This window comes from Myotis myotis, unplaced genomic scaffold, assembly GCF_014108235.1.
Source record: "Myotis myotis isolate mMyoMyo1 unplaced genomic scaffold, mMyoMyo1.p scaffold_m19_p_2, whole genome shotgun sequence".
Lineage (NCBI taxonomy): Eukaryota > Metazoa > Chordata > Mammalia > Chiroptera > Vespertilionidae > Myotis > Myotis myotis.
In genome coordinates, this window is record NW_023416324.1 from 194,814,429 (window position 1) to 194,836,382 (window position 21,954).

The 21,954-nt window shown below is 36.6% G+C and overlaps 1 protein-coding gene across 1 annotated transcript in view; it reads right to left on the reverse strand.

The window, feature by feature from the left end:
- Positions 1–21,954, reverse strand: part of RSRC1 (arginine and serine rich coiled-coil 1) — a 342,660-nt gene that overhangs the window by 242,555 nt on the left and 78,151 nt on the right. Inside the window, exon 4 of the mRNA XM_036349070.1 lies at positions 12,748–12,921. Within this exon, the coding sequence (XP_036204963.1) occupies positions 12,748–12,921 (174 nt within the window). The remainder of the gene's footprint in view (positions 1–12,747; positions 12,922–21,954) is intronic.

Sequence of the window (21,954 nt, forward strand, 5' to 3'; positions counted from 1 at the left end):
CAAAGAAACATATGTATTCCTATCATCTGGCAATACATACTTCATTTACTAGGATATTAAAAACATTTAAACCATCCACTTTAAACCTGTCTATAATATCATATTAGGATATAAAAATAGATCATTATGTAGGTATCTATTTCCCAATCTTTGCTGTTTCATCAAAAGAGGTTAAGCTTGTACTTCTCCACTGTACTGACCAAGATTTCTCTAACATGTCAACCATATATTATGTTTTATTCCAATCTGTTCTATTTTGAAGATGCCACACCAATGATCACTAGACTAGGAAGAAAGCCTGTAAGAAATGAAACTAGATTTTTAAAATTTACCTTGATTGTTGAATGTATTACAGGTGTCTCCTTTTTACCCCATTGACCCCCTCTACCTCACACTAGCCCCCGCCCCAGGCCTTCACCACACTATTGTCTGTGTCCATTGGTTATGTATTTATGCATATAAGTCCTTTGGTTAATCTTTTTCCCCTGCCCCCTTCCTTCGGAGATTTGTCAGTCTGTTTCATGCTTCTATGTCACTGGATCTATGTTGTTCATCAGTTTATTTTGTTCATTAGATTCCACATATGAGTAAGATCATGTGATACTTGGCTTTCTCTGACAGAAACTGAATTTGTTTCTTAAAAAAACTCCAACAGATTGCTTCTATGTGGATTAGCATCATTCACATCTGGGCTAATCAAGGTGCTTTACAATTAAGTAAAAATTAGAACTATAATCACTAATTATAAGCAACACTTAGCTTTTAGGGAAGCTGCTTGTTTGTTTAGGAAGAAAAGACTTGGCTGACACCCCAAGTTATTCCCTCTGCATTCCTATAATAATAGTACAGATATTTTAGCTAACAAAAGTCATACATAACCTAACTGAAGGCAAATATTGAGGTCTTCAGAAAAAGATCTCTATGGAACAGTACATTTAAGTCTAGTGATTTGCCCTGTCTCATGTACCAAATCAACACAGTAGTGATACCATTTAAGATCCTGAAATAAATCAGACTAGGCATGAAGAGTTATCAGTGAGGACTGGAATTTTAATCAGTATTTAAAATATAAACCCTAGAAATGACATTAATTTTTTAAACAACTGATGCTAAATGATATTCATTTCTAACAGGTTTGATAACATTTAAAATACAAAAAAAGATAAGATAATGGGAATTATGCATACTTTTAAAAAATGTACTCTGGATTGAAAACCTATTTGAAGAAATAATGACAGAAAACTTCCCCTACCTGGTGAAAGAAATAGACTTACAGGTCCAAGAAGCACAGAGAACCCCAAACAAAAGGAATCCAAAGAGGACCACACCAAGACACATCATAATTAAAATGCCAAGAGCAAAAGACAAAGAGAGAATCTTAAAAGCAGCAAGAAAAAGAAACTCAGTTACCTACAAGGGAATACCCATACGACTGTCAGCTGATTTCTCAACAGAAACTTTGCAGGCCAGAAGGGAGTGGCAAGAAATATTCAAAGTGATGAATACCAAGAACCTACAACCAAGATTACTTTATCCAGCAAAGCTATCATTCAGAAGTGAAGGTCAGATAAAGAGCTTCACAGATAAGGAAAAGCTAAAGGAGTTCATCACCACCAAGCCAGTATTATATGAAATGCTGAAAGGTATTCTTTAAGAAGAGGAAGAAGAAGAGAAAGGTAAAGATACAAATTATGAACAACAAATATGCATCTATCAATAAGTGAATAAATAATCTGAGAATAAACTGGTGATTATAATAGAACCAGGGACATAGAAAGGGAATGGACTGACTATTCTTGGGGGGGAAAGGGGTGTGGGAGATGCGGGAAGAGACTGGACAAATGAGGACAGTGGGTGGGGAGTGAGGGCGGAGGGTGGGGCAGGACCTGGGAGGAGGGAGTTATGGAGGGGAAAAAGAGGAACAAATGTAATAATCTGAACAATAAAGATTTAATTTAAAAAAAAAGCCAAAAAATAAAATAAAAAATGTACTCTAGAAACTTTGATGGAGGTGGTTGATGTATACTAGGTGTACCAGTTAATAATGTGGATTTTTTTTTCAATAGATGGAGTTACACATATGTTGATATGTATGCGATTTGATATATATGCTATTTTGTTGTATTGACAGCAAGCTTCAAAACTTCATATGTCAAATTTGTTGAAGGTGTTAACACTTAAACATGTCAAATATCGTGCCAAAAAAAGGAGCATTTTAGGAAGTTTTAATTCATTACTATATTTTGAAGAAAAAGTTATCGTATACTTTGGGAAGCTTATGGTGAACATGCTCCATCTCAAGATACTTGTGAACGCTGGTTTAAACGCTTTAAAAGTGATGATTTCAATGTGAAAGACCAAGAATGTCCAGGCCAACTGAAAAAGTTTGAAGACCAACAATTACAAGCATTATTGGATGAAGATGCCTGTCAAACTCAAAAACAACTTGCAGAAAGATTAAATGTTGCTCAGCAAACAATTTCCACTCATTTACAAGCAATGGGAAAGATTTTAAAGGAAGGAAAATGGGTGCCACATCAACTGAACGAAAGACAAATGGAAAACCAAAAAGTCATCAGTAAAATGTTGCTTCAACGGCATGAAAGAAAGTCTTTTTTGCATCGAATTGTGACTGGCGATGAAAAGTGGATTTATTTTGAGAATCCCAAATGCACAAAATCATGGGTTGCTCCAGGTCAACCATCAACATCGACTGCAAGGCCAAATCGCTTCAGAAAGAAGACAATGCTCTGAGTTTGGTGGGATCAGAAAGGTGTGGTGTATTATGAGCTTCTAAAACCAGGTGAAACCATTAATACTGATCGCCACTGACAACAAATAATCAATTTGAATCATGCTTTGATCAGAAACGACCAGAATGTGCCAGAAGACACAGCAAAGTAATTTTGCTTCATGATGACATACCATCATACTCCTCAAAACCAGTTAAAGACACGTTAAAAGATCTTGCCTGGGAAGTATTAACCCACCCACCGTATTCACCAGACATTGCTTCTTCAGATTACCACTTGTTCTGAACAATGGCACATGCACTTTCTGAGCAGCACTTCAAAACATACGTAGAAGAGGAAAATTTGTCTCTGAATGGTTTGCCTCAAAACAAGAAAAGTTCTATTGGGACATTATCCACAAATTACCTGAAAATGGGGGAAATGTGTAGCTAGCAATGGACATTACTTTGAATAAAGCACTTTTGATGTTTCTCTTGAAATTATCGTGTTTTCTTTGATTAAAAAATCCACCATTATTAACTGGTACACCTAGTATGTGAGTGCACATGCACACTTAAACCAGGTGTGAATAGTAGAAAAGAGTTGGTTATTTTCCTAATACAAAAATTCAGCTTTATCATTTTTAAATGCTTAAAAGCTGGACTTCATTACCTAGAAACAATTTCTAAAACCATCATTTATTTGTTTATTTATTCTACAAATATTTGAGTACTTGTTATGATCCAAGTAAATACAATGTTGAATAAGACAAACAAGGTACATATAATCTGGCAATTATAAAATTTTAGAGTTACAAAGTTTTCTATTCAGATTAGATATACATGCAAGGGCACTAACTGCAGGGGTGGGGAATACTTCATGAAGTGACATCTAAAGTGAACCCCAAAATATACATGAAAATGGCAGGAGAGGTAGAGAAGAAAGAATATTTTAGGCTGAGAGGATCGCCTTTAAAAAAATGCAAAAGTGAAAAAAAAAGAATGAGCTAAGAAACTGGTAGTCACAAGAATCAATCATTAAATTGGTGCTACTAATAAAAACCAAAATAACTCTCATTGATTGAGATCTTACTTATACACTGCTTCTAGTATTTACACTTTGTCAACTATCATTATCCCCATTTTATAAAAGAATAAATTTAAGGGTCAAAAATAACCTTAGGAAAATTCAAAATGATTGAGTCCTCAAAGAAGATTACTGGGAGTCCTCTCCAGGGTGCCATTCCAGGTTATCTCAACCTTTCCACCTTTCTTTGTCTGAGATGTTTTTAAAGTCCACAAATTAGAGGTAATTGATAACAATGCAAGTGATTATTTTTATGGATAAGCATGTTAACTTTGTCCAGTGGAGTTGTAACTGATTTCTCTCCCCATGTGGAAAAAGTCAGCTTTGAATCTATTAAGCAATTTTGTATCTTATATTCCTGGTGGCCTACATAGGTGCCCACTCTTTGCATTCTCCTTTGAGCTATTTGTAGTATCTCACTAATTACTATTAATTAATGAGTTAAGTAATACCTTTGGAGTGTGTTTATGTATATACTAGTTGCCCAGTACACGGATTCATGCACACTGAAAGAAATTAATTAGAAGAAATATTTTTAATATCGCTATTCTCACCATTTCTCTAAAATAGAAGTGTCAGAGATGAAAGAAAATTAGTAAAATGTATATGAAAAGAATATATAAATTAACTAATAAACAATAACAACATGATATAACAACAACAAAGACACGATATGAAAACAACAAAAACATGATATAAAAACAACATTGATATGAACAACAAAGTGACAACAAATACATATCAATCAACAAGTGAATCTAAAAATCAAATGAATAAAAAATCTGATGAACAGAATAAACTGGTGAATGTAATAGAATCAGGGGCATGGAAATGGAACAGACTGACAATTATCAGGGGGAAGGGGGTGTGGGGGGTGTAGGAAGAGACTGGACAAAGATCTTACAACTATGGACGAGGGCAGTGGGGGGGCAAGGACCTGGGGTGGGGTGGGAACCAGGTGGAGGGGAGCTAAGGGGGGGAAAAGAGGAACATCTGTAATAATCTGAACAATAAAGATTAAAAATTGATAAAAACAGTAACTGATAAATTGATTAAACTTTTTCTAATATCTTCTTGTATACCACATTAAGAGTATAAACACTTTCAGAGTGCTTGACTAATTTCCCTTGTGATGAAGTATTTACAACTTTAACATCCCACGCTCTTTGAACTCGAGAGAAAGCAACATATAACCATGTCCGAAAATGGGTTCAGGTAGGAATATTCCTACTCTGTCTACAGTTTGTCCTTGTGATTTATTAATAGTCATCACAAATGCTGGCATCACGGGAAACTGTTTTGAAATTAATTTAAATGGGAGGCCAGTGTCAGACGGGGACAAATCAATTCTTGGATTCAGAACAATCTCTCCTTCCCAGATCCTGTTAATACTTCAGTTTTGATTATGTTAGGTCACAATCTTTTGATAATAAATCTAGTACCATTACAAAGATGCCATTTACTACTAATTTTTCTCAGTAGCATGATGATTGCACCTACTTTCAATTTTAATTTATGACACGGCATTCCTGAAGGTATAATACTATTAAGAAATTTGATGGGAAATTTTTCCTTGAGAGCATCATCCATTGAATCGATGGGGTTATCACTCAAATAGTTGTGAAAATCTCCACTGAGTATATCCAAAATTTCTTCACTTAATTTATGAATGTGATCAATTTTTTGGACAAAGAATTGCACATTTAGATATATTTTTAATATTATCTATAGATATACTATTTCCAAAGGTAGTTTCAATAATAGATCTGTTACAAATCATTTCATAGGGGATTTCAATAACATCTATTCCTAAATAAAAACTGCTATCAAGTTTGCCATCTCCAAGTTTTACTAACCATTCGCTATAAGCAGAATCCCCTAATCTCTTATTTGTTTTAAGAGACAACTGTCTGAAACATCCCCAAACACTACAGTACTTGAAACTTGTTTGTACTATGGCCGATCACATAGCATGCAGCACAACACTGAGACATTGTGAAAAATTCCCTCTGAAAAGAGAACTGTCCCACCAAATGCAGCATTCAAATTGGCACCAGCGAGCGCTTTATATGTATTGCGCATGTGCGAGTCAAAGTTTATTTTTAAATTGCCAGTGTGTCATATGTACCGGTCGGTCAGATGGATGGATGGATGTCAGTCAACTTAGCCTTTTATCTATACAGATTATGAGTCATAATTTTACCTTTTTAAAAAATTATCCTTTAATACCCCAAAGCACAATGAGTCAGAATCTGAAGGTTTATGTGGCTTTTATAATGGTTTCTAGGACAAAGTTCTTTCCTTTACCCACCACCCACTTCTCTCCTTTTACTCTTGAATGTTAATTCCAACGTAATTTTTGTAACACCTCTTGAAAAGGATCCCACCAAGTTTTTGATAGTCCATCTGATAAAACTTACTGAAAAGTACGGCATGAGACTACTTTCATTCTCTCACTAACTTCTTCATATAACTGTAATTCCTCAGCCTCTATAGAACGAAAAAGGAAAATAAAAGTACCTTCTCTCATTCCAAGGCCTTTCTCAGTCAGGCAACCACAAAAAGAAAGAATGAGCCTACAATTCATGCCATGTAGTCTCTATCAGGCATAATTCAAATCAAATCCCATCAGGCAAAGTCTGGGATAATTAAAATGTACTGACATAATAAATAAGAGAACAGTGGTGACCTGGGGGAGAACTTACGAAACCTTGTCTCCTGCTTTTGCTGAATATTCTTTTTGTTATGTTAGATTCACTTTCTTGGCCTTGCCTTTTTGAAAATTATGGTTTCTATTGCAAAACTTATATCTAGTGACAAAATCTCAAACCTGTACAATGGAAATTGGATGGTAAATTTCATTGCAATATAAAATGTACAACATCAAAATAGGCCACTGTTATGGTATTCATTCAATTCACAAAGAAACTGTAAAAACTTTAATTTAAAAAGCAAGAAAAATCCAGAGCACACACTTACATAAAGATGTATTTGTTTACCTACTTAACAAAATTGACAGTAGGAAGCTTCTTTGCATGTTACAATGACACGTGTTAAAGGTATACTTCTTTCGAACCAAACATTTACCCTTCGCCACTGGTGAAAGGCAACAAGATCTCTACAAAATCTCATCTTTTTTAATAAATTTTGCATGAAAACATGTTATCCTGGTACAAAGTTGCCTGCTGTCACATTCGAAGTGTGATAAATGTTTAATGAAAACAACACCACACAGCTTGGTGTCAGACAACAGCTATCACACAGCCCTGCTTTGATCCAAACAGACACTTAAAAGGAGTTCTAAGCACACCCTGCACCACAGAACTCTATAACCTATATGCAAATAGGGGTAAATTAGCATAAATGACTTTCTGCTGCATAAAGAAATAAGAGATAAGGAAAAATATGACAGGAGTATGTAACTACTGTCAAAACTCAAGGGTCCAGCATTCCCAAATCACAACATCTTCTGCCAAGCACTTGGTAAGAAAAACCTCATCAACAGGAATTTATTACATGAAACGCTACAATTGAAGACACTGGAACACTGCCAAGGTCAAAGCCATAACTAACATATCTATAAAGTATGACTACTACATGGTACTGGACTGCTTTTATACACCACTTCAAACACTTATTGCTTTGGAAATATTGTTATCCCCATTTAACAGAAGAATAAATTAAGACTCAAAAAGAATAACTTGTCCTATAAGGAAAAAAGTTGACTTAAAATGAGCAAAAATTGTAATTTTTTGCAATTTAACTTTACCAAGATGTAAACACCTTAACACACTTTAAACAGATAAACTACTCAAAACGGCTACATGTTCAAAGGTAGCAATTCCTATGAACAAAAGTATATATTCCCTCCATTGAGATGTTTTCTGCATTTTTAGTCTATAAAGACCTACCTAAAATAGTTGTGATATACCTAATATCTAATTGCACTGAATAGTCAACTTTTTAATGAAAGATTTCATAAATAGGTAACTATAGGCTGTGGGCTATATTTGAAGCCCAATTTCACTGCTATCCCAGTGGCTTCAATACCTATTCTCAGAAAGCTTGAAAGTCAATTGATTTAGTGGAAGTCACATTTCAGTACAAGAAATTCTATTTAGCTCCAGCCAGTTTGGCTCAGTGGATAGAGTGTCAGACTGAAGGCTTTGATACCCTTCAAGGGCACATGCCCGGGTTGCAGGCTCCTTCCCCAGTAGGGGGCGTGCAGGAGGCAGCCAATCAATGATTCTCTCTCATCATTGATGTTTCTATCTCTCTTTCCCTCTCCCTTCCTCTCTGAAATCAATAAAAATATATTTTAAAAAAAGAAATTCTATTTAAATATATTCCCCTCCCGATACCCACCGAAAATAACTACTTCAGTTGTCAGGTTATGTATATGTATGTCTGGGGCGAAATTCTGACCTCTCCCTAAAATTATAAAGCTTCGGAAAGTTATGTGAAGGAAGAAAAGTATAAAGTCAACTGTCTGAACAAAATATTCCAGAAGTCTTGATGGGTACATTTCTGAGAACAGTATCCATCTACTGAAAAGCTAATATGGGAATAATAAGTGTTAGATGCTTACTATTATTATGTCCCCTGTAAGTAAAGATTTTGTTCATACCTCATGTAGTAATGATTAAATCATTACTTTATTTGAAACTTCACTGGCTTCTCATTGCCTTCAGAATTAACTCTAAACTCCTTGACATAACTTATAAGGTATTCTAGTAATCATCTCTCATCATTATTTCTCTTCTACTCTAAACCAAGCTCTATAAGACTTCAGTTCCTCAAATACCTACCTTGCTTGCCTCCAAGTCTTTCCATATGAAGTTCATTTTGCATGCAACATTCTTTCCCATCTCTTTCTTCCTTCAATGTATAAACATCTCTTCTTTTGAGAGCCGCTCCCTGACATGTTGACCAGTCTAGATCAACCAACTTACCTCATGTACATAGAAATATCTTTCAACCAGTAAGTGTCAAAAATGAAGATGAAGAAATAAAAAGGAAAAAAAAGAAAACAAAAAAAGACAAAGAAGGAAAAAAAATTTAAAAAGAACAAAGAAAAAAAACAAAAAACTGAAGATGAAAGCCAATATGCTGAGACTGGCCTGTTGGAAGGATAAAAAGGGCCTGGGTCTGCTTACCTCCAAACTATTTGTTATATTAGCAATAATGGCTAAAACCAGATGTTTGTCAACCAGATGTTGACAAACTACAATCCTTGGGCCAAATCTTGCCAACTATCTAGTTTAGGTTTTACTGGAGCACAGTCATGCTGTTCATTTCGTATTATCTATAGCTGCTTTTGTGCTGGAAGGGCAGAGTTCAATAGTTGCAATAGAGACATATGGCCTAGAAAGCCTAAATTATTTACTATCTAGCCTTTTACAAAAAAAATGTTGCTGTCCCTGGTTTTGTTAGTTATGACCAAAGCAGCCTTGCTATTATGATGCTACTGTAATTACTTATATATCTTCCCTTCTATATGTGCTTATTTATGGACCTGCATGAAATACCCTACCATTATGTCCCTATTCCCTAACAGTACTTGACAAATAGAAGGCATTTAAATACTATTGACTAAACAAATGAATAAATGAATGAATGAGCATATCTGATCAATTACCAATAAATATTTATTAACAACTAACATGTACATTACGTACTATGAGTAATACAAAAGAGTATAAGACACATTCTCGGTAGAATAGCTTAAATCACAGATTTAGGAAATAAACACATACTTTTTTAAAAAAGATAAATCATTTTTGTAACAAAGGAGGGTGTATCTGTACATACATAAATACTATCATATTAACTGTATATACTAACACACACACCTTGCAAAAAAAACACCTGACTTCAGGATATACCTAAAGGTATGAATTTGTGTGTTCTTAGCACTAACCAGTAGACAGGGCACCCTGACATAGCACCACCCTGTACTACAGTCTACTAAAATCATGGAAGTGACCAAATCAGGCTACTCACAGCTTTTTGGTATCAGTACCCAGGGCCCTTCAACTGGCCCTCTCGTTTGGACTTTGTTCACTCACTCCCTTTACTGAGTAAGAAGTAATGACAAATACAGAATGGGTTTCTGAATCTTTTATCCAGGAATGAGTCACCTGAACACCTCAACACTGAATGAAACAAGAGTCTAACCTGTAAATTTGGCCCAGACCCTACCAAATGAGAACCTTTCCTGAAACCACCTGACCTCCATGTCTTAGTCACACTCTAATTTTTCTTACCTTTAAAATTCACAAAATAATGCTTTATATAATGTCAATTTTATACAACTGTGCAAATATTACTCTAAAAAGTTAAAAGTTAGTGAGATTAAAAAGCAAAAATGTAATGAGTATTAAAAAGCATAGTCATATTTCTCATAGTCATATAGTATCCTATCTAATAATAGAGAAACATGGTAATTAACCGTAACTTCACTACCCTTCCCATTGGCTAATCAGCAAGATATGCAAATTAACTGCCAGCCAAGATGGCGGCCAGCAGCCAGGCAGCTGAAGCGAACAGGAGGCTTGCTGTCTCCAGTTAAGGAGGAAGCCAAGGTTCCCCACCTGCCGCTGCGGACCTCTGAGCTGCAGTCTAAGAAACATTGTTGCAATTACAGAAGGTAAATAAATCCCAGAAACCTGCTTTCAGCCCTCAGAGCTGGAGCTAGAAGGACCGCAACAGTGTTACAATTATAGAACCCAAACAAATCCAGATACCTGCTTTCAGCAGCCAAGGTCTCAGAGCTGGAGCTGAGCCTCAGAGCTAAAGCCGGCTCTCAGTTCCAGTGACAGCCATAGAAGGTAAATAAATCCCAGAATAACAAAAAAAAAGAAAAAAAGGAGAGGCTGGGAACTTCAGTCACCCGCCAGCCTGAACACGTCCCTCAGCACCTCACCCAGGCTGGCCAGGTACCCCAGTGGGGACCCCCACCCTGAAGGGTGTGTGACCAGCTGAAAACAGCCATCATCCCCTCATCCAGGCTGGCCAGGCACCCAAACGGGACCCCCACCCTGATCCGGGACACCATTCAGGGCAAACTAGCTGGACCCCACCCGTGCACCAGGCCTCTATCCTATATAGTAAAAGGGTAATATGCAAACTGACCCTAACAGCAGAAAGATTGGGAATGGCTGGTCACTATGACACACACTGACCACCAGGGGGCAGACGCTAAATGCAGGAGCTGCCCCCTGGTGGTGAGGGCGCTCTCACATGGAGGAGCTCTGTTCAGCCACAAGCCAGGCTGATGGCTGCCAGCACAGCGGTGGTGGTGGGAGCCTCTCCTGCCTCCTCAGCAGCGCTAAGGATGTCTGACTGCAGCTTAGGTCTGCTCCCTGCTGGCAAGTGGGCATCCCCCAAGGGCTGCCAGAGGGCTGTCTGATTGCCATCTTAGGCCCAATCCCCCGAGGAGCGGGCCTAAGCCAGCAAGTGGTCATCCCCTGAGGGGTCCCAGACTGCGAGAGGGCACAGGCCGTGCTGAGGGACTCCCCCCCCCCCCCCACGAGTGCACAAATTTTTGTGCACCGGGCTCTAGTCTAAAGTATAAACCTAAAGGGAAAAAAGGAACAAGAAGCAAGGCAGTTCCTTCATTGACATAATTTATTCATTCTTTTAGTCCATACTTTCCAGTCTCAGAAACCTATTCTACATCTCTTCAAACCTATCATCCTCCCAAGTTTCTCCCTTTATCAATAGATTTCCCCCACACACTCTCTGATCCTCATTCCATTCTACTAACTCTGGCTAACTCAGCTTCCCTATTCTCACAGCCAGATATCTAACACTATCTCCTCTCCTATAACATTTAAAATTTAAAAAGAACAGAAGTCAGAATTTTTCAGGATCACAACTACTTAGTTTGTAATAATGATTGTGGGGTAATCATGAGAAAGAAAGTAACATAATAATGTTATCCTATTCCAAAATCCATTACAAATTTATTATTTCAACAAACACTTAAAGTCAACAATCTAGGGAGATTTATATAATATTACTGTAAATCTGGAAATGAAATATAAACAGACAGACAACTGGGAAAAGAAAAGGATTAGAGAAGAGTTCTATATCCTTTAATAAACTTAATTCTTCATAGAATCAAGGTCTCAAAAAACCATATCGAAGATCCTGGTAAGCTCTTCAACTTAACACTAAAATCTGATTGATACATCAAAAATAAACACTTTTTATTGAAGTATTAAAGTGAATATATGTAAGGTGTTGAAAGACTGACAAAAGCGGATAAATTCCTAGATGTTTTACTTCATAGAATAAGAGATCCCAATGTCAGTTTTGAGTAAAACAACTAAAAAGCTGTAATTTAAGCTACTAACCCAAACTTATTATTTCATTTTAACAGCTTTTAATTTAATAAACAGTTATGAGTGAATTTCACCCTCCAAATGGACAGAGCTAGAGTAACTGTTTCAATAATATCAATTCCAGAAAAAATAAATTCCAGGTCCTGTATGCACAGACACTCTAACATATACATACACCTTAATATTGACCAAGTCCCCATTCTATACTGAAAGAGACCTAACCAATAGTAAAACGTTCAGTAGTCTTCAAATTTTAAATTCATACTTATGATAAGCAAAACTGAATGTAGAACTTTTCTAAAGAATTATGCAAATTTTCCTTTACTGAGATACTAAGCTTTGATAGTGCTGTTTATTTTGTGTCTACGATTTGTTACATAAGTAAATAAAAATAGGAATAGAAAACACAGTAAAAATTTGAGATAACTATTTTGGTTTAGTCCTTTTTCTTTCCCTAATGTATTCACCTCTTTTTTCCATCCAAGAAAAACCTCCAAGAATGAAATTAGTTTGAACACTGCCATAGAATCACTGAGTTAACTCTTAAGATTTGCTTAACGTTCATGGAAATATCAACTTACCCCCGTTTAATGTTGTGTAATTCCTTGTCCTTGCCTTTATCCTTCTCCTTTTCTCTTTTCTCCTTATCTCTGCCTTTACGTCGTTCTCTATCCCGAGATCGACTACGGGTTCTTCTGTGACTAGACCTTTCACTGCTTCGACTATGGGAACGTGGACGAGGTCTTGACCTGGACCTATAGTAAGTAGATTTTATTAAATACATTTAGTGCATATCTTGTATTATGAAAAGAAAATAAACTTTAAAATTATGTGAAAGAAAATAATTTAGTTTAATTCTGTGAAACAAACATCTAAGTATGATTATTTACAAATAAGCACTCTCAGTTAAAATGATACATAAGGGGTATATATATTGTCAACTTTACAGGAAATTAAAGTTTAGTCAAAAAGTGCAAGTAAAAGTCTTAAAGGTTCAAATCAAGTCTTTTTTTTTTTTTTTTTTTTAAAGAAAAAGGTTGCTTTATTGTTCAGAAGCTTAAACACATAATAAAAATGAATGCTTTTTCAGATATGAGACTTTTTTTTCCTATATAAGTGTTATACAGGTGTTGGCAAAAGTAGGTTTATAGTTGTATCAAATCAAGTCTTGATTACTCAACTGTCATCCAAAATAAAATGGAAACTTCATGATGACCAAAGGGTCAATTCATAAGTAAAAATCACACAAAATATGTTTATCTGACCACAGCATAATTAAATTAGAATTCAATAACAATAAAACATCTTGAAAAAAACCCAAATATCTAAAAACTAAATAATATACTTCTAAATAATTCATGTACCACTAAGAAATTACAATAAAAATTTTAAATGTTTAAACTAAATGATAATGAAAATACAACATAGGAGAATTTGTAGATGAAGACATGTTTAGCAGGGTTATTTATAGCTTTAAATGTTTATGTTAAAAAGAAGGTCTAAAATCAATTACCTAAAGTTTCACCTTAAGAACCTAGAAAAAGAAGAGCAAAGTAAAAACAAGGTAGGTGGAAGGAAGGAAACATTAGAGAGCAAAATCAATGTACTAGGAAGCAATAAAGAAATTTAACAAAGCCAAAATCTGGTCCTCTAAGAATATCAATAAATTTGGTAAATCCCTAGCTAGACCTATCAAGCAAAAATGAAAAGATCAAGCACAAATGATCAAAACTTAAGAATGTGGGTGACAGAAAGATAACATGACCTAAGCCTGGGAATTTAGGATATATGTTGGTCTGGAAGAGAATTACATGGGTATCAGTGGTAGTAATGTCTATCCTCTTTTAGCCTTAATGAGTTCACTCAGTAAATGAAGAGCATTATCTATATACTAGAAGCCCGGTGCACAAAATCTGTGCACTGAGGAGGGATGCACGGGGGTGGGGGGGGGGGGGTGTCCCTCAGCCCGGCCTGCGCCCTCTCGGAGTCCGGGACCCCTCAGAGGATGACCGTCTGCCAGTTTAGGTCCGCTCCCCACGGAGTGGGCCTAAGCTGGCAGATGGACTACCATCTCACAGTCTAGGACCCCTCGCTCCTTACCACCTGCCTGCTCGCTGCTCCTTAGTGCTGGCGCGGAGGTGGGAGAGGCTCCCGCCACCGCCACCATACTTGCCAGCCATGAGCCCAGCTTCTGGCTGTGTGGTACTCCCCTTGTGGGAGCGCACTGACCACCAGGGACAGCTCCTGCGTTGAGCATCTGCCCCCTGGTGGTCAGTATGCGACATAACAACCGGTCGTCCCGCCATTCAGTCAATTTGCTATTTGGCTTTTATTATCTATAATAATAAAAGCGTAATATACTAATTAGACCAAACGTCCTTTCGGATATCCTTCCGGAAGACCTTCTGGATGAAGCCGGGGCTGTAAGTGAAGCCCAGGTCTCAGGTGCCTGCCGGCAGCCAGAGGGAAACTTGGGTCCCAGGTGCTAGCCAATGGCCGGAGGGAAGCCTAAGTACCAGGTGCCAGAGGGAAGCTGGTGCAGGCAGCCGGGAGAAGGAAGGCCTACTCTTGCACAAATTTTGTGCATTGGGCCTCTAGTATAGGATTTAAAAGGCTAAATGACTGACCATCCATCCAACCGACCGACCGACTGGCCGGTACATATGACGCACACTGCCCATTTAAAAATAGTCGTTTACTCACGCATGCACGATGCATATAAAACTCTCGGAATGGATATTATTGAAATCCCCCATGAAATTATTTGTAATGGATCTATTATTGAAGCTATCTTTGGAAATAGTATATCTATAGATAATATTAAAAATATATCTAAATGTGCAATTCTTTGTCAAAAAATGAGCACGTTCATAAAAAAATGAATAAATTTTGGATATAGTTGATGGAGATTTTCACACCTATTTGAATGATGATTCCATCAATTCAACGGATGATGCCGAAAAGGAAAATTTTCCCATGGAATTTCTTAGTAGTATTACACCTTCGGGAATGCCATATCATAAATTAAAATTGAAAGTAGGTGCAATCATCATGTTACTAAGAAATCTTAATAGTAAATGGGGTCTTTGTAATGGTACTAGATTTATTATCAAAAGATTGCAACCTAACATAATTGAAGCTGAAGTATTAACAGGATCTGCGGAAGGAGAGTTTGTTCTGAATCCAAGAATTGATTTGTCCCCGTCTGACACTGGCCTCCCATTTAAATTAATTTCAAAACAGTTTCCCGTGATGCCAGCATTTGTGATGACTATTAATAAATCACAAGGACAAACTGTAGACAGAGTAGGAATATTCCTACCTGAACCTGTTTTCAGACATGGTCAGTTATATGTTGCTTTCTCTCGAGTTTGAAGAGCGTGGGATGTTAAAGTTGTAAATACTTCATCACAAGGGATATTAGTCAAGCACTCTGAAAGTGTTTTTATTCTTAATGTGGTACACAAGAAGATATTAGAATAAGTTTAATCAATTTATCAGTCATTGTTTTTATCAATGTTGTTTTTATATCATGTCTTTGTTGTTATATCATGTTGTTATTGTTTATTAATCAATTTATATATTATTTTCATATACAATTTACTAATTTTGTTTCATCTCTGACACTTCTATTGTAGAGAAATGGAATATAGAATAGCGATGTTAAAATATTCCTTCTAGGGGGAGAACCAAGATGGCGGCATAGGTTCACGCCGGAGTTTGCTGCCTTGAACAACTACTTCAAAAGTGAAACTAAAAAACGGAACGGACATCACCCAGAACCACTGGAACGCTGGCTGAGTGGAAGTCCTACAACTAGGAGGAAAGAGAAACGCATACGGACACTCAGAGGAGGCGCAGTGCTGAAGTCAAATTCTGAGGTGCGGAGTGCGCGGAGTGGGCTGGCGGCGGAGGGCGCAGTTGGCGTTTTCAATCGGGAGGGAGTCGCAGACTCTGAGCTCCAGATACAGGCGAGTCTTTAGGGATCCAGACTCAAACGGGAGAAGCGGGACTGTCTGGCTTCGGTCAGAGCGAGTGCAACTTTCTCTCCGAGCTTTGCAGTGGGTGCTGGGACTCAGAGAGGCAGAGCCCCTGGGGACGGGACTGAGAGCCGCCATAACTGCTCTCTCCGGCCCACCCTGTTGATCCTGTGCGACCCACCCCGCCTAAGCCCTGCACAGAGGCATTTGCCGGATAGCCTCAGGCAAACGCCAGATTAGCACCTCCCTAGAGGACAGAAGTTGTCTCACTGCAGACACAGCTGATTCTCATAGCCACTTGGCCTGGAGGTCAAACCCTCCCTGGTATTAGCTACAACAATCAAGGTTTAACTATAAGACTGCGCACAAAGACCACTAGGGGGTGCACCAAGGAAGCATAACAAAATGCGGAGACAAAGAAACAGGACAAAATTGTCAATGGAAGATATAGAGTTCAGAACCACACTTTTAAGGTCTCTCAAGAACTGGTTAGAAGCCGCCGATAAACTTAATGAGATCTACAAGAAAACTAATGAGACCCTCGATGTTATATTGGGGAACCAACTAGAAATTAAGCATACACGGACTGAAATAACGAATATTATACAGACTCCCGACAGCAGACCAGAGGAGCGCAAGAATCAAGTCAATGATTTGAAATGCGAGGAAGCAAAAAACACCCAACCGGAAAAGCAAAATGAAAAAAGAATCCAAAAATGCGAGGATAGTGTAAGGAGCCTCTGGGACAGCTTCAAGTGTACCAACATCAGAATTATAGGGGTGCCAGAAGATGAGAGAGAGCAAGATATTGAAAACCTATTTGAAGAAATAATGACAGAAAACTTCCCCCACCTGGTGAAAGAAATGGACTTACAGGTCCAAGAAGCGCGGAGAACCCCAAACAAAAGGAATCCAAAGAGGACCACACCAAGACACATCATCATTAAAATGCCAAGAGCAAAAGATAAAGAGAGAATCTTAAAAACAGCAAGAGAAAGAAACTCAGTTACCTACAAGGGAATACCCATACGACTGTCAGCTGATTTCTCAACAGAAACTTTGCAGGCCAGAAGGGAATGGCAAGAAATATTCAAAGTGATGAATACCAAGAACCTACAACCAAGATTACTTTATCCAGCAAAGCTATCATTCAGAATTGAAGGTCAGATAAAGAGCTTCACAGATAAGGAAAAGCTAAAGGAGTTCATCACCACCAAACTAGGATTATATGAAATGCTGAAAGGTATCCTTTAAGAAGAGGAAGAGGAAGAAAAAGGTAAAGATACAAATTATGAACAACAAATATGCATCTATCAACAAGTGAATCTAAGAATCAAGTGAATAAATAATCTGATGAACAGAATAAACTGGTGATTATAATAGAATCAGGGACATAGAAAGGGAATGGACTGATTATTCTTGGGGGGGAAAGGGGTGTGGGAGATGCGGGAAGAGACTGGACAAAAATCGTGCACCTATGGATGAGGACAGTGGGTGGGGAGTGAGGGCGGAGGGTGGGGCGGAACTGGGAGGAGGGGAGTTATGGGGGGAAAAAGAGGAACAAATGTAATAACCTGAACAATAAAGATTTAATTAAAAAAAATAAATAAAAAATAAAAATAAAATAAAATAAAATATTCCTTCTAGTTAATTTCCTTTCAATATGCACAAATCTGTGCACTGGGCCACTAGTTGTATCATAAAATCACATTTTTTTTAATACATATATAATTTTGAGAAGTTACAATATTTTTTGCTAGGAATGTCAATATGAGCTTATTACTTTAGTTTCTAGCTCTGGCCAATGTAGCTCAGTGATCCAATCAATGTATCTCTCATATCTCTCTCTCTTTATTTCTCCTTCTCTCTCTCTCTCTCCTTCCCTCACTCCCTTCCCTTCCACTTTCTCTAAAAATCAATGGAAAAAAAAAATCCTTGGGTGAGGATTAATAAAAATAAATAAATAACTTTCTATCATTTTTTCTGTTTGACTACTCCCTCTGTTAATTTTGACACATAATTTCTTTCCACATAAACTAGTTTTATGTGGAACATAAAAACAAACTCATAAACACAAACAGAATGGTGGCTACCAGAAGGGAACAGGGTGTGGGAGAAGACAAAGAGGATTAAAGGTGTCAAGTAAATGGTGACAGAAGGAGACTAAGACTTTAGGTGGTGAGAACATAGAAAGCATACAGATGTCTTACTATAAAGTTGTACACTTGAAATTTATATAATGTTATTAACCAATGTTATCCCAATAAACTTACTTTAAAGATAAAATTTTAATTTATCATCATAATTTATTGCCCCCATAGTTGTTACCTTATTCATTTATAATTAAATTTTCTATTATATGTGGATATATTAAAAATTTAACAGATTATCCTAAAATATCTGAATAATAACCAGTCAGAATTTAAAGTTTTCTGATGAAAATAAAGTAATAATAATAATGAAGGGGGTCTTTTCTGTGATAACCTCAGCCACTATTTATAAATTATATCTATATATGCATACAATATATTAATTTTGTTCTAATTTTTCAGAATCAAAATATGATTCTGGCCACTAATCTTCACTTAGAAGCGGTTTTCAACCTGTGGGTCGAGACCCCTTTGGCGGTCTAACAACCCTTTCACAGGGGTCGCCTAAGACCATCCTGCATATCAGATATTTACATTACGATTCATAACAGTAGCAACATTACAGTTATGAAGTAGCAACGAAAATAATTTTATGGTTGGGTCACAACATGAGGAACTGTATTTAAAGGGCCAGAAGGTTGAGAACCACTGAATTAGATAGTGAAAATGTAGAGTAACAAAAGACAAATAAGTTAAATTTATTTTAAACTCTAACAACAAAACTCGAAGAGCTTCTTTTTTTAAAAAAAACCAAATCTTTAATATAAGCACATTTCTTAGTGGTTAGTTTTTAAAAAAAAAACAAAAAACACTGTTGGACAAAATGTGCAACCAATTATGGATTATAGATGAAGTAGATTATGGTGAAATCACATTTTTACTGTACCTTAAAAATGAAATGATTCTTCTATTAATATACCTAAAGTTATAGAAGTGTTGTTTTAAAAAAATAACTCTTCATATAATGGTGTCCTCAAGAAAATTATTTCTTCTCTGGGCATCTGTTTCATTGTCTACAAAAAGGAGATAGTACCTGACTGAACTGTGAGATAGCAGACAAGTGATGTGGGAGGAAGCAGCCACAGAGAAAGAAGTTACTGAGGAATGTGCTAACCTGAATGAATGAGTAAAGTCTGAATCAGGAGCATATGAAATATGTTTCCCTCATACCGTAGCCAATCTAGTAATGAGCAGCATTCTGATTTTCACAGACTTTTAAAATCATAAGGTTGGCACAAGGACTGCATTTCAATTTTCAATGTAGTTTTTCTTTTGTATATGAAGGTAAATAATAATAATAATCTTGGCTAATGATCCATGTCTTCTCTACAGGAAAACCAACAGCAGCCAAATACATGATCTTCACTACTTTACTATTAACAGGAAAATCATATCACCTATTATCCTTTGGAGAATAAAAGGGCATATTTTTTTAGTCAAATAGGGCACTGAAACATAAGGAAAACAGGACTAAACTGGCACTGTCGCACAGATATATGATCACTCTATCACCAACATAGCAAAACTTGACAGTGCATTAGAGGCCTTCTATCAATTACTATCTGCCCCACCTCCCTATAGCAGCAACCTTTCCAATCTTTAATCTTCCCAACTTACACAATTCATTAAATAATCAATTATCCCCAAACTGATCTTATGGTTTTCCCTAACACAAAGATTCCATTGTAAAAAGCAAATGCTTGCCATTCTCCAAAAACATCTTGCTCATTATTCACCATGTCTTCATACAAGTAACCTATGTATGATATCCTCAAATATCCTCCTTAAAATGTTGCTGGTGTGGCTCAATGAACTATGATAGCAATGGCAGATCTATAAGCTAGGTCATCTATGATATAACATTTTAAAAAAGTAACAAGTATTAAAATGTCACTATCTCGATATGTTAATGTTTATTATTTTGATCCTGATATTGTAGGCCTCTTAATCTTGCTTATAGGCTACAAGAAAAAAAAGAATACATGGGGAAAAGAAAGCAAGTCAAAACGTAGGCAAAACAGGCCCAGCTGGTGTGGCTCTGTGGTTGAGCGTCAACCCATGAACCAGGAGGTCAAGGTTTGATTCCCCGTCAGGGCACATGCCCTGGTTGCAGCTTGATCCCCAGTGTGGGGTTTGCAGGAGGCAGCCGATTGATGATTCTTTCTCATCATTGATGTTTCTATCTCGTTCTCCCTCTCTCTTCCTCTATGAAATCAATAAAAACAGTTTTTTAAAAAACCATGGGTAAAACAACATTATTAAAGGCTGTTATAAAGGACCATGAAATCACAGATTAAAATGAATTAAGCTGCTGACTTCTTAGTTGTCATGGGAATTACTTTACACAACTTTGAGTAAAAGTCATGTCTTAGACATATGAACAACCCTATTTACTTTAAGTAACTTTAATTATATATTTGAAGGATCTCCATCAAGAAGTAACAGATCAGAATAACGAGATTCCTATCCTGACCAGACAAAGACAAAAAAAGTCAAAGAAACTATATTAAACTTTAAGATGTGAATTTGTCCCTCGTTTCTCAAATAAATACTTTTCTGATAAATCACTCTAGAAGTCTCTAGAGTGCCAAAGCCAATATGGAGATATATTATAAGCTAAGAAACGTTTGATAAAAAATGTGGCACTCTAGAACACACAATATATAAGCAATAAATGGACAGCAATATGTCTTATTATACCAGATAAATGCCTTCAATATCTACAAAATAGGAAGAATCACCATAACACTCTTACATAAAATGAATTACTGCCCTCAAGAACCAATTTGTCAAGTTTCTTAATTGGCTAATAAGTTCTAAACACATGGAATCAAAACAAATATCCTAATATATTATTTTTCAAAAAAAGACAATACTTCAAATAATCTCCTAAGTAGAGTTCTACAAAAGAACACTGTATTTGCTATAAAATAAAACCGTCATTAAAATTAAATTTAAAAATTACATATGGAATAAACTAACATGGATTACATATCAGGTTGACATTTTGAACATGAACATCTACTTTCATCCCCAACCAAAATCCAACTAAAACCATAACAAGGGATTTTTTTTTAAAGGACCTACAATCTAGGAAAGAGATATACTTGAAAAAGGTAAATGTCCACTGATGGCACGGTGGTAAAAGAAAACTAGAAAATAAGGTAGTAAAGCTCAGGGCTCTATAAAAACAGATGGCATCAAATAATTTAAAAATAGATCTAGCTTTTCCCATAAAGTTTTCCATTTATTAAAGAAACTCCACCTCACTGAATTAATAGCACAGCATCATTCAAAAAAACTTACAAGTCGCCCAAAACCTTCAGTCCTTCCATTATACTGTCTGTTACTCCTGATCCAGGAAAATGCTTCACATTATCATGAACAACAACAAAAAATAATACAACAGTCATACAAAACAACTGTAATAAAAACAATAACAAACAATCAAATTTTTCAGGTGATATATATATATGCCCCACAAAAAAATATAAAGCAGAGGACTGTAACACAATAATCCAACATTATATATAGCATATTAGACGCCTGGTGCACCGGTGGGTCCCTTGGCCTGGCTTGCGCCCTCTCCCAATCTGGGACTCCTAAGGGGATGTCAGAGAGCCAGTTTCAGCCCGATCCCCACAGGCCAAGTTGAGGG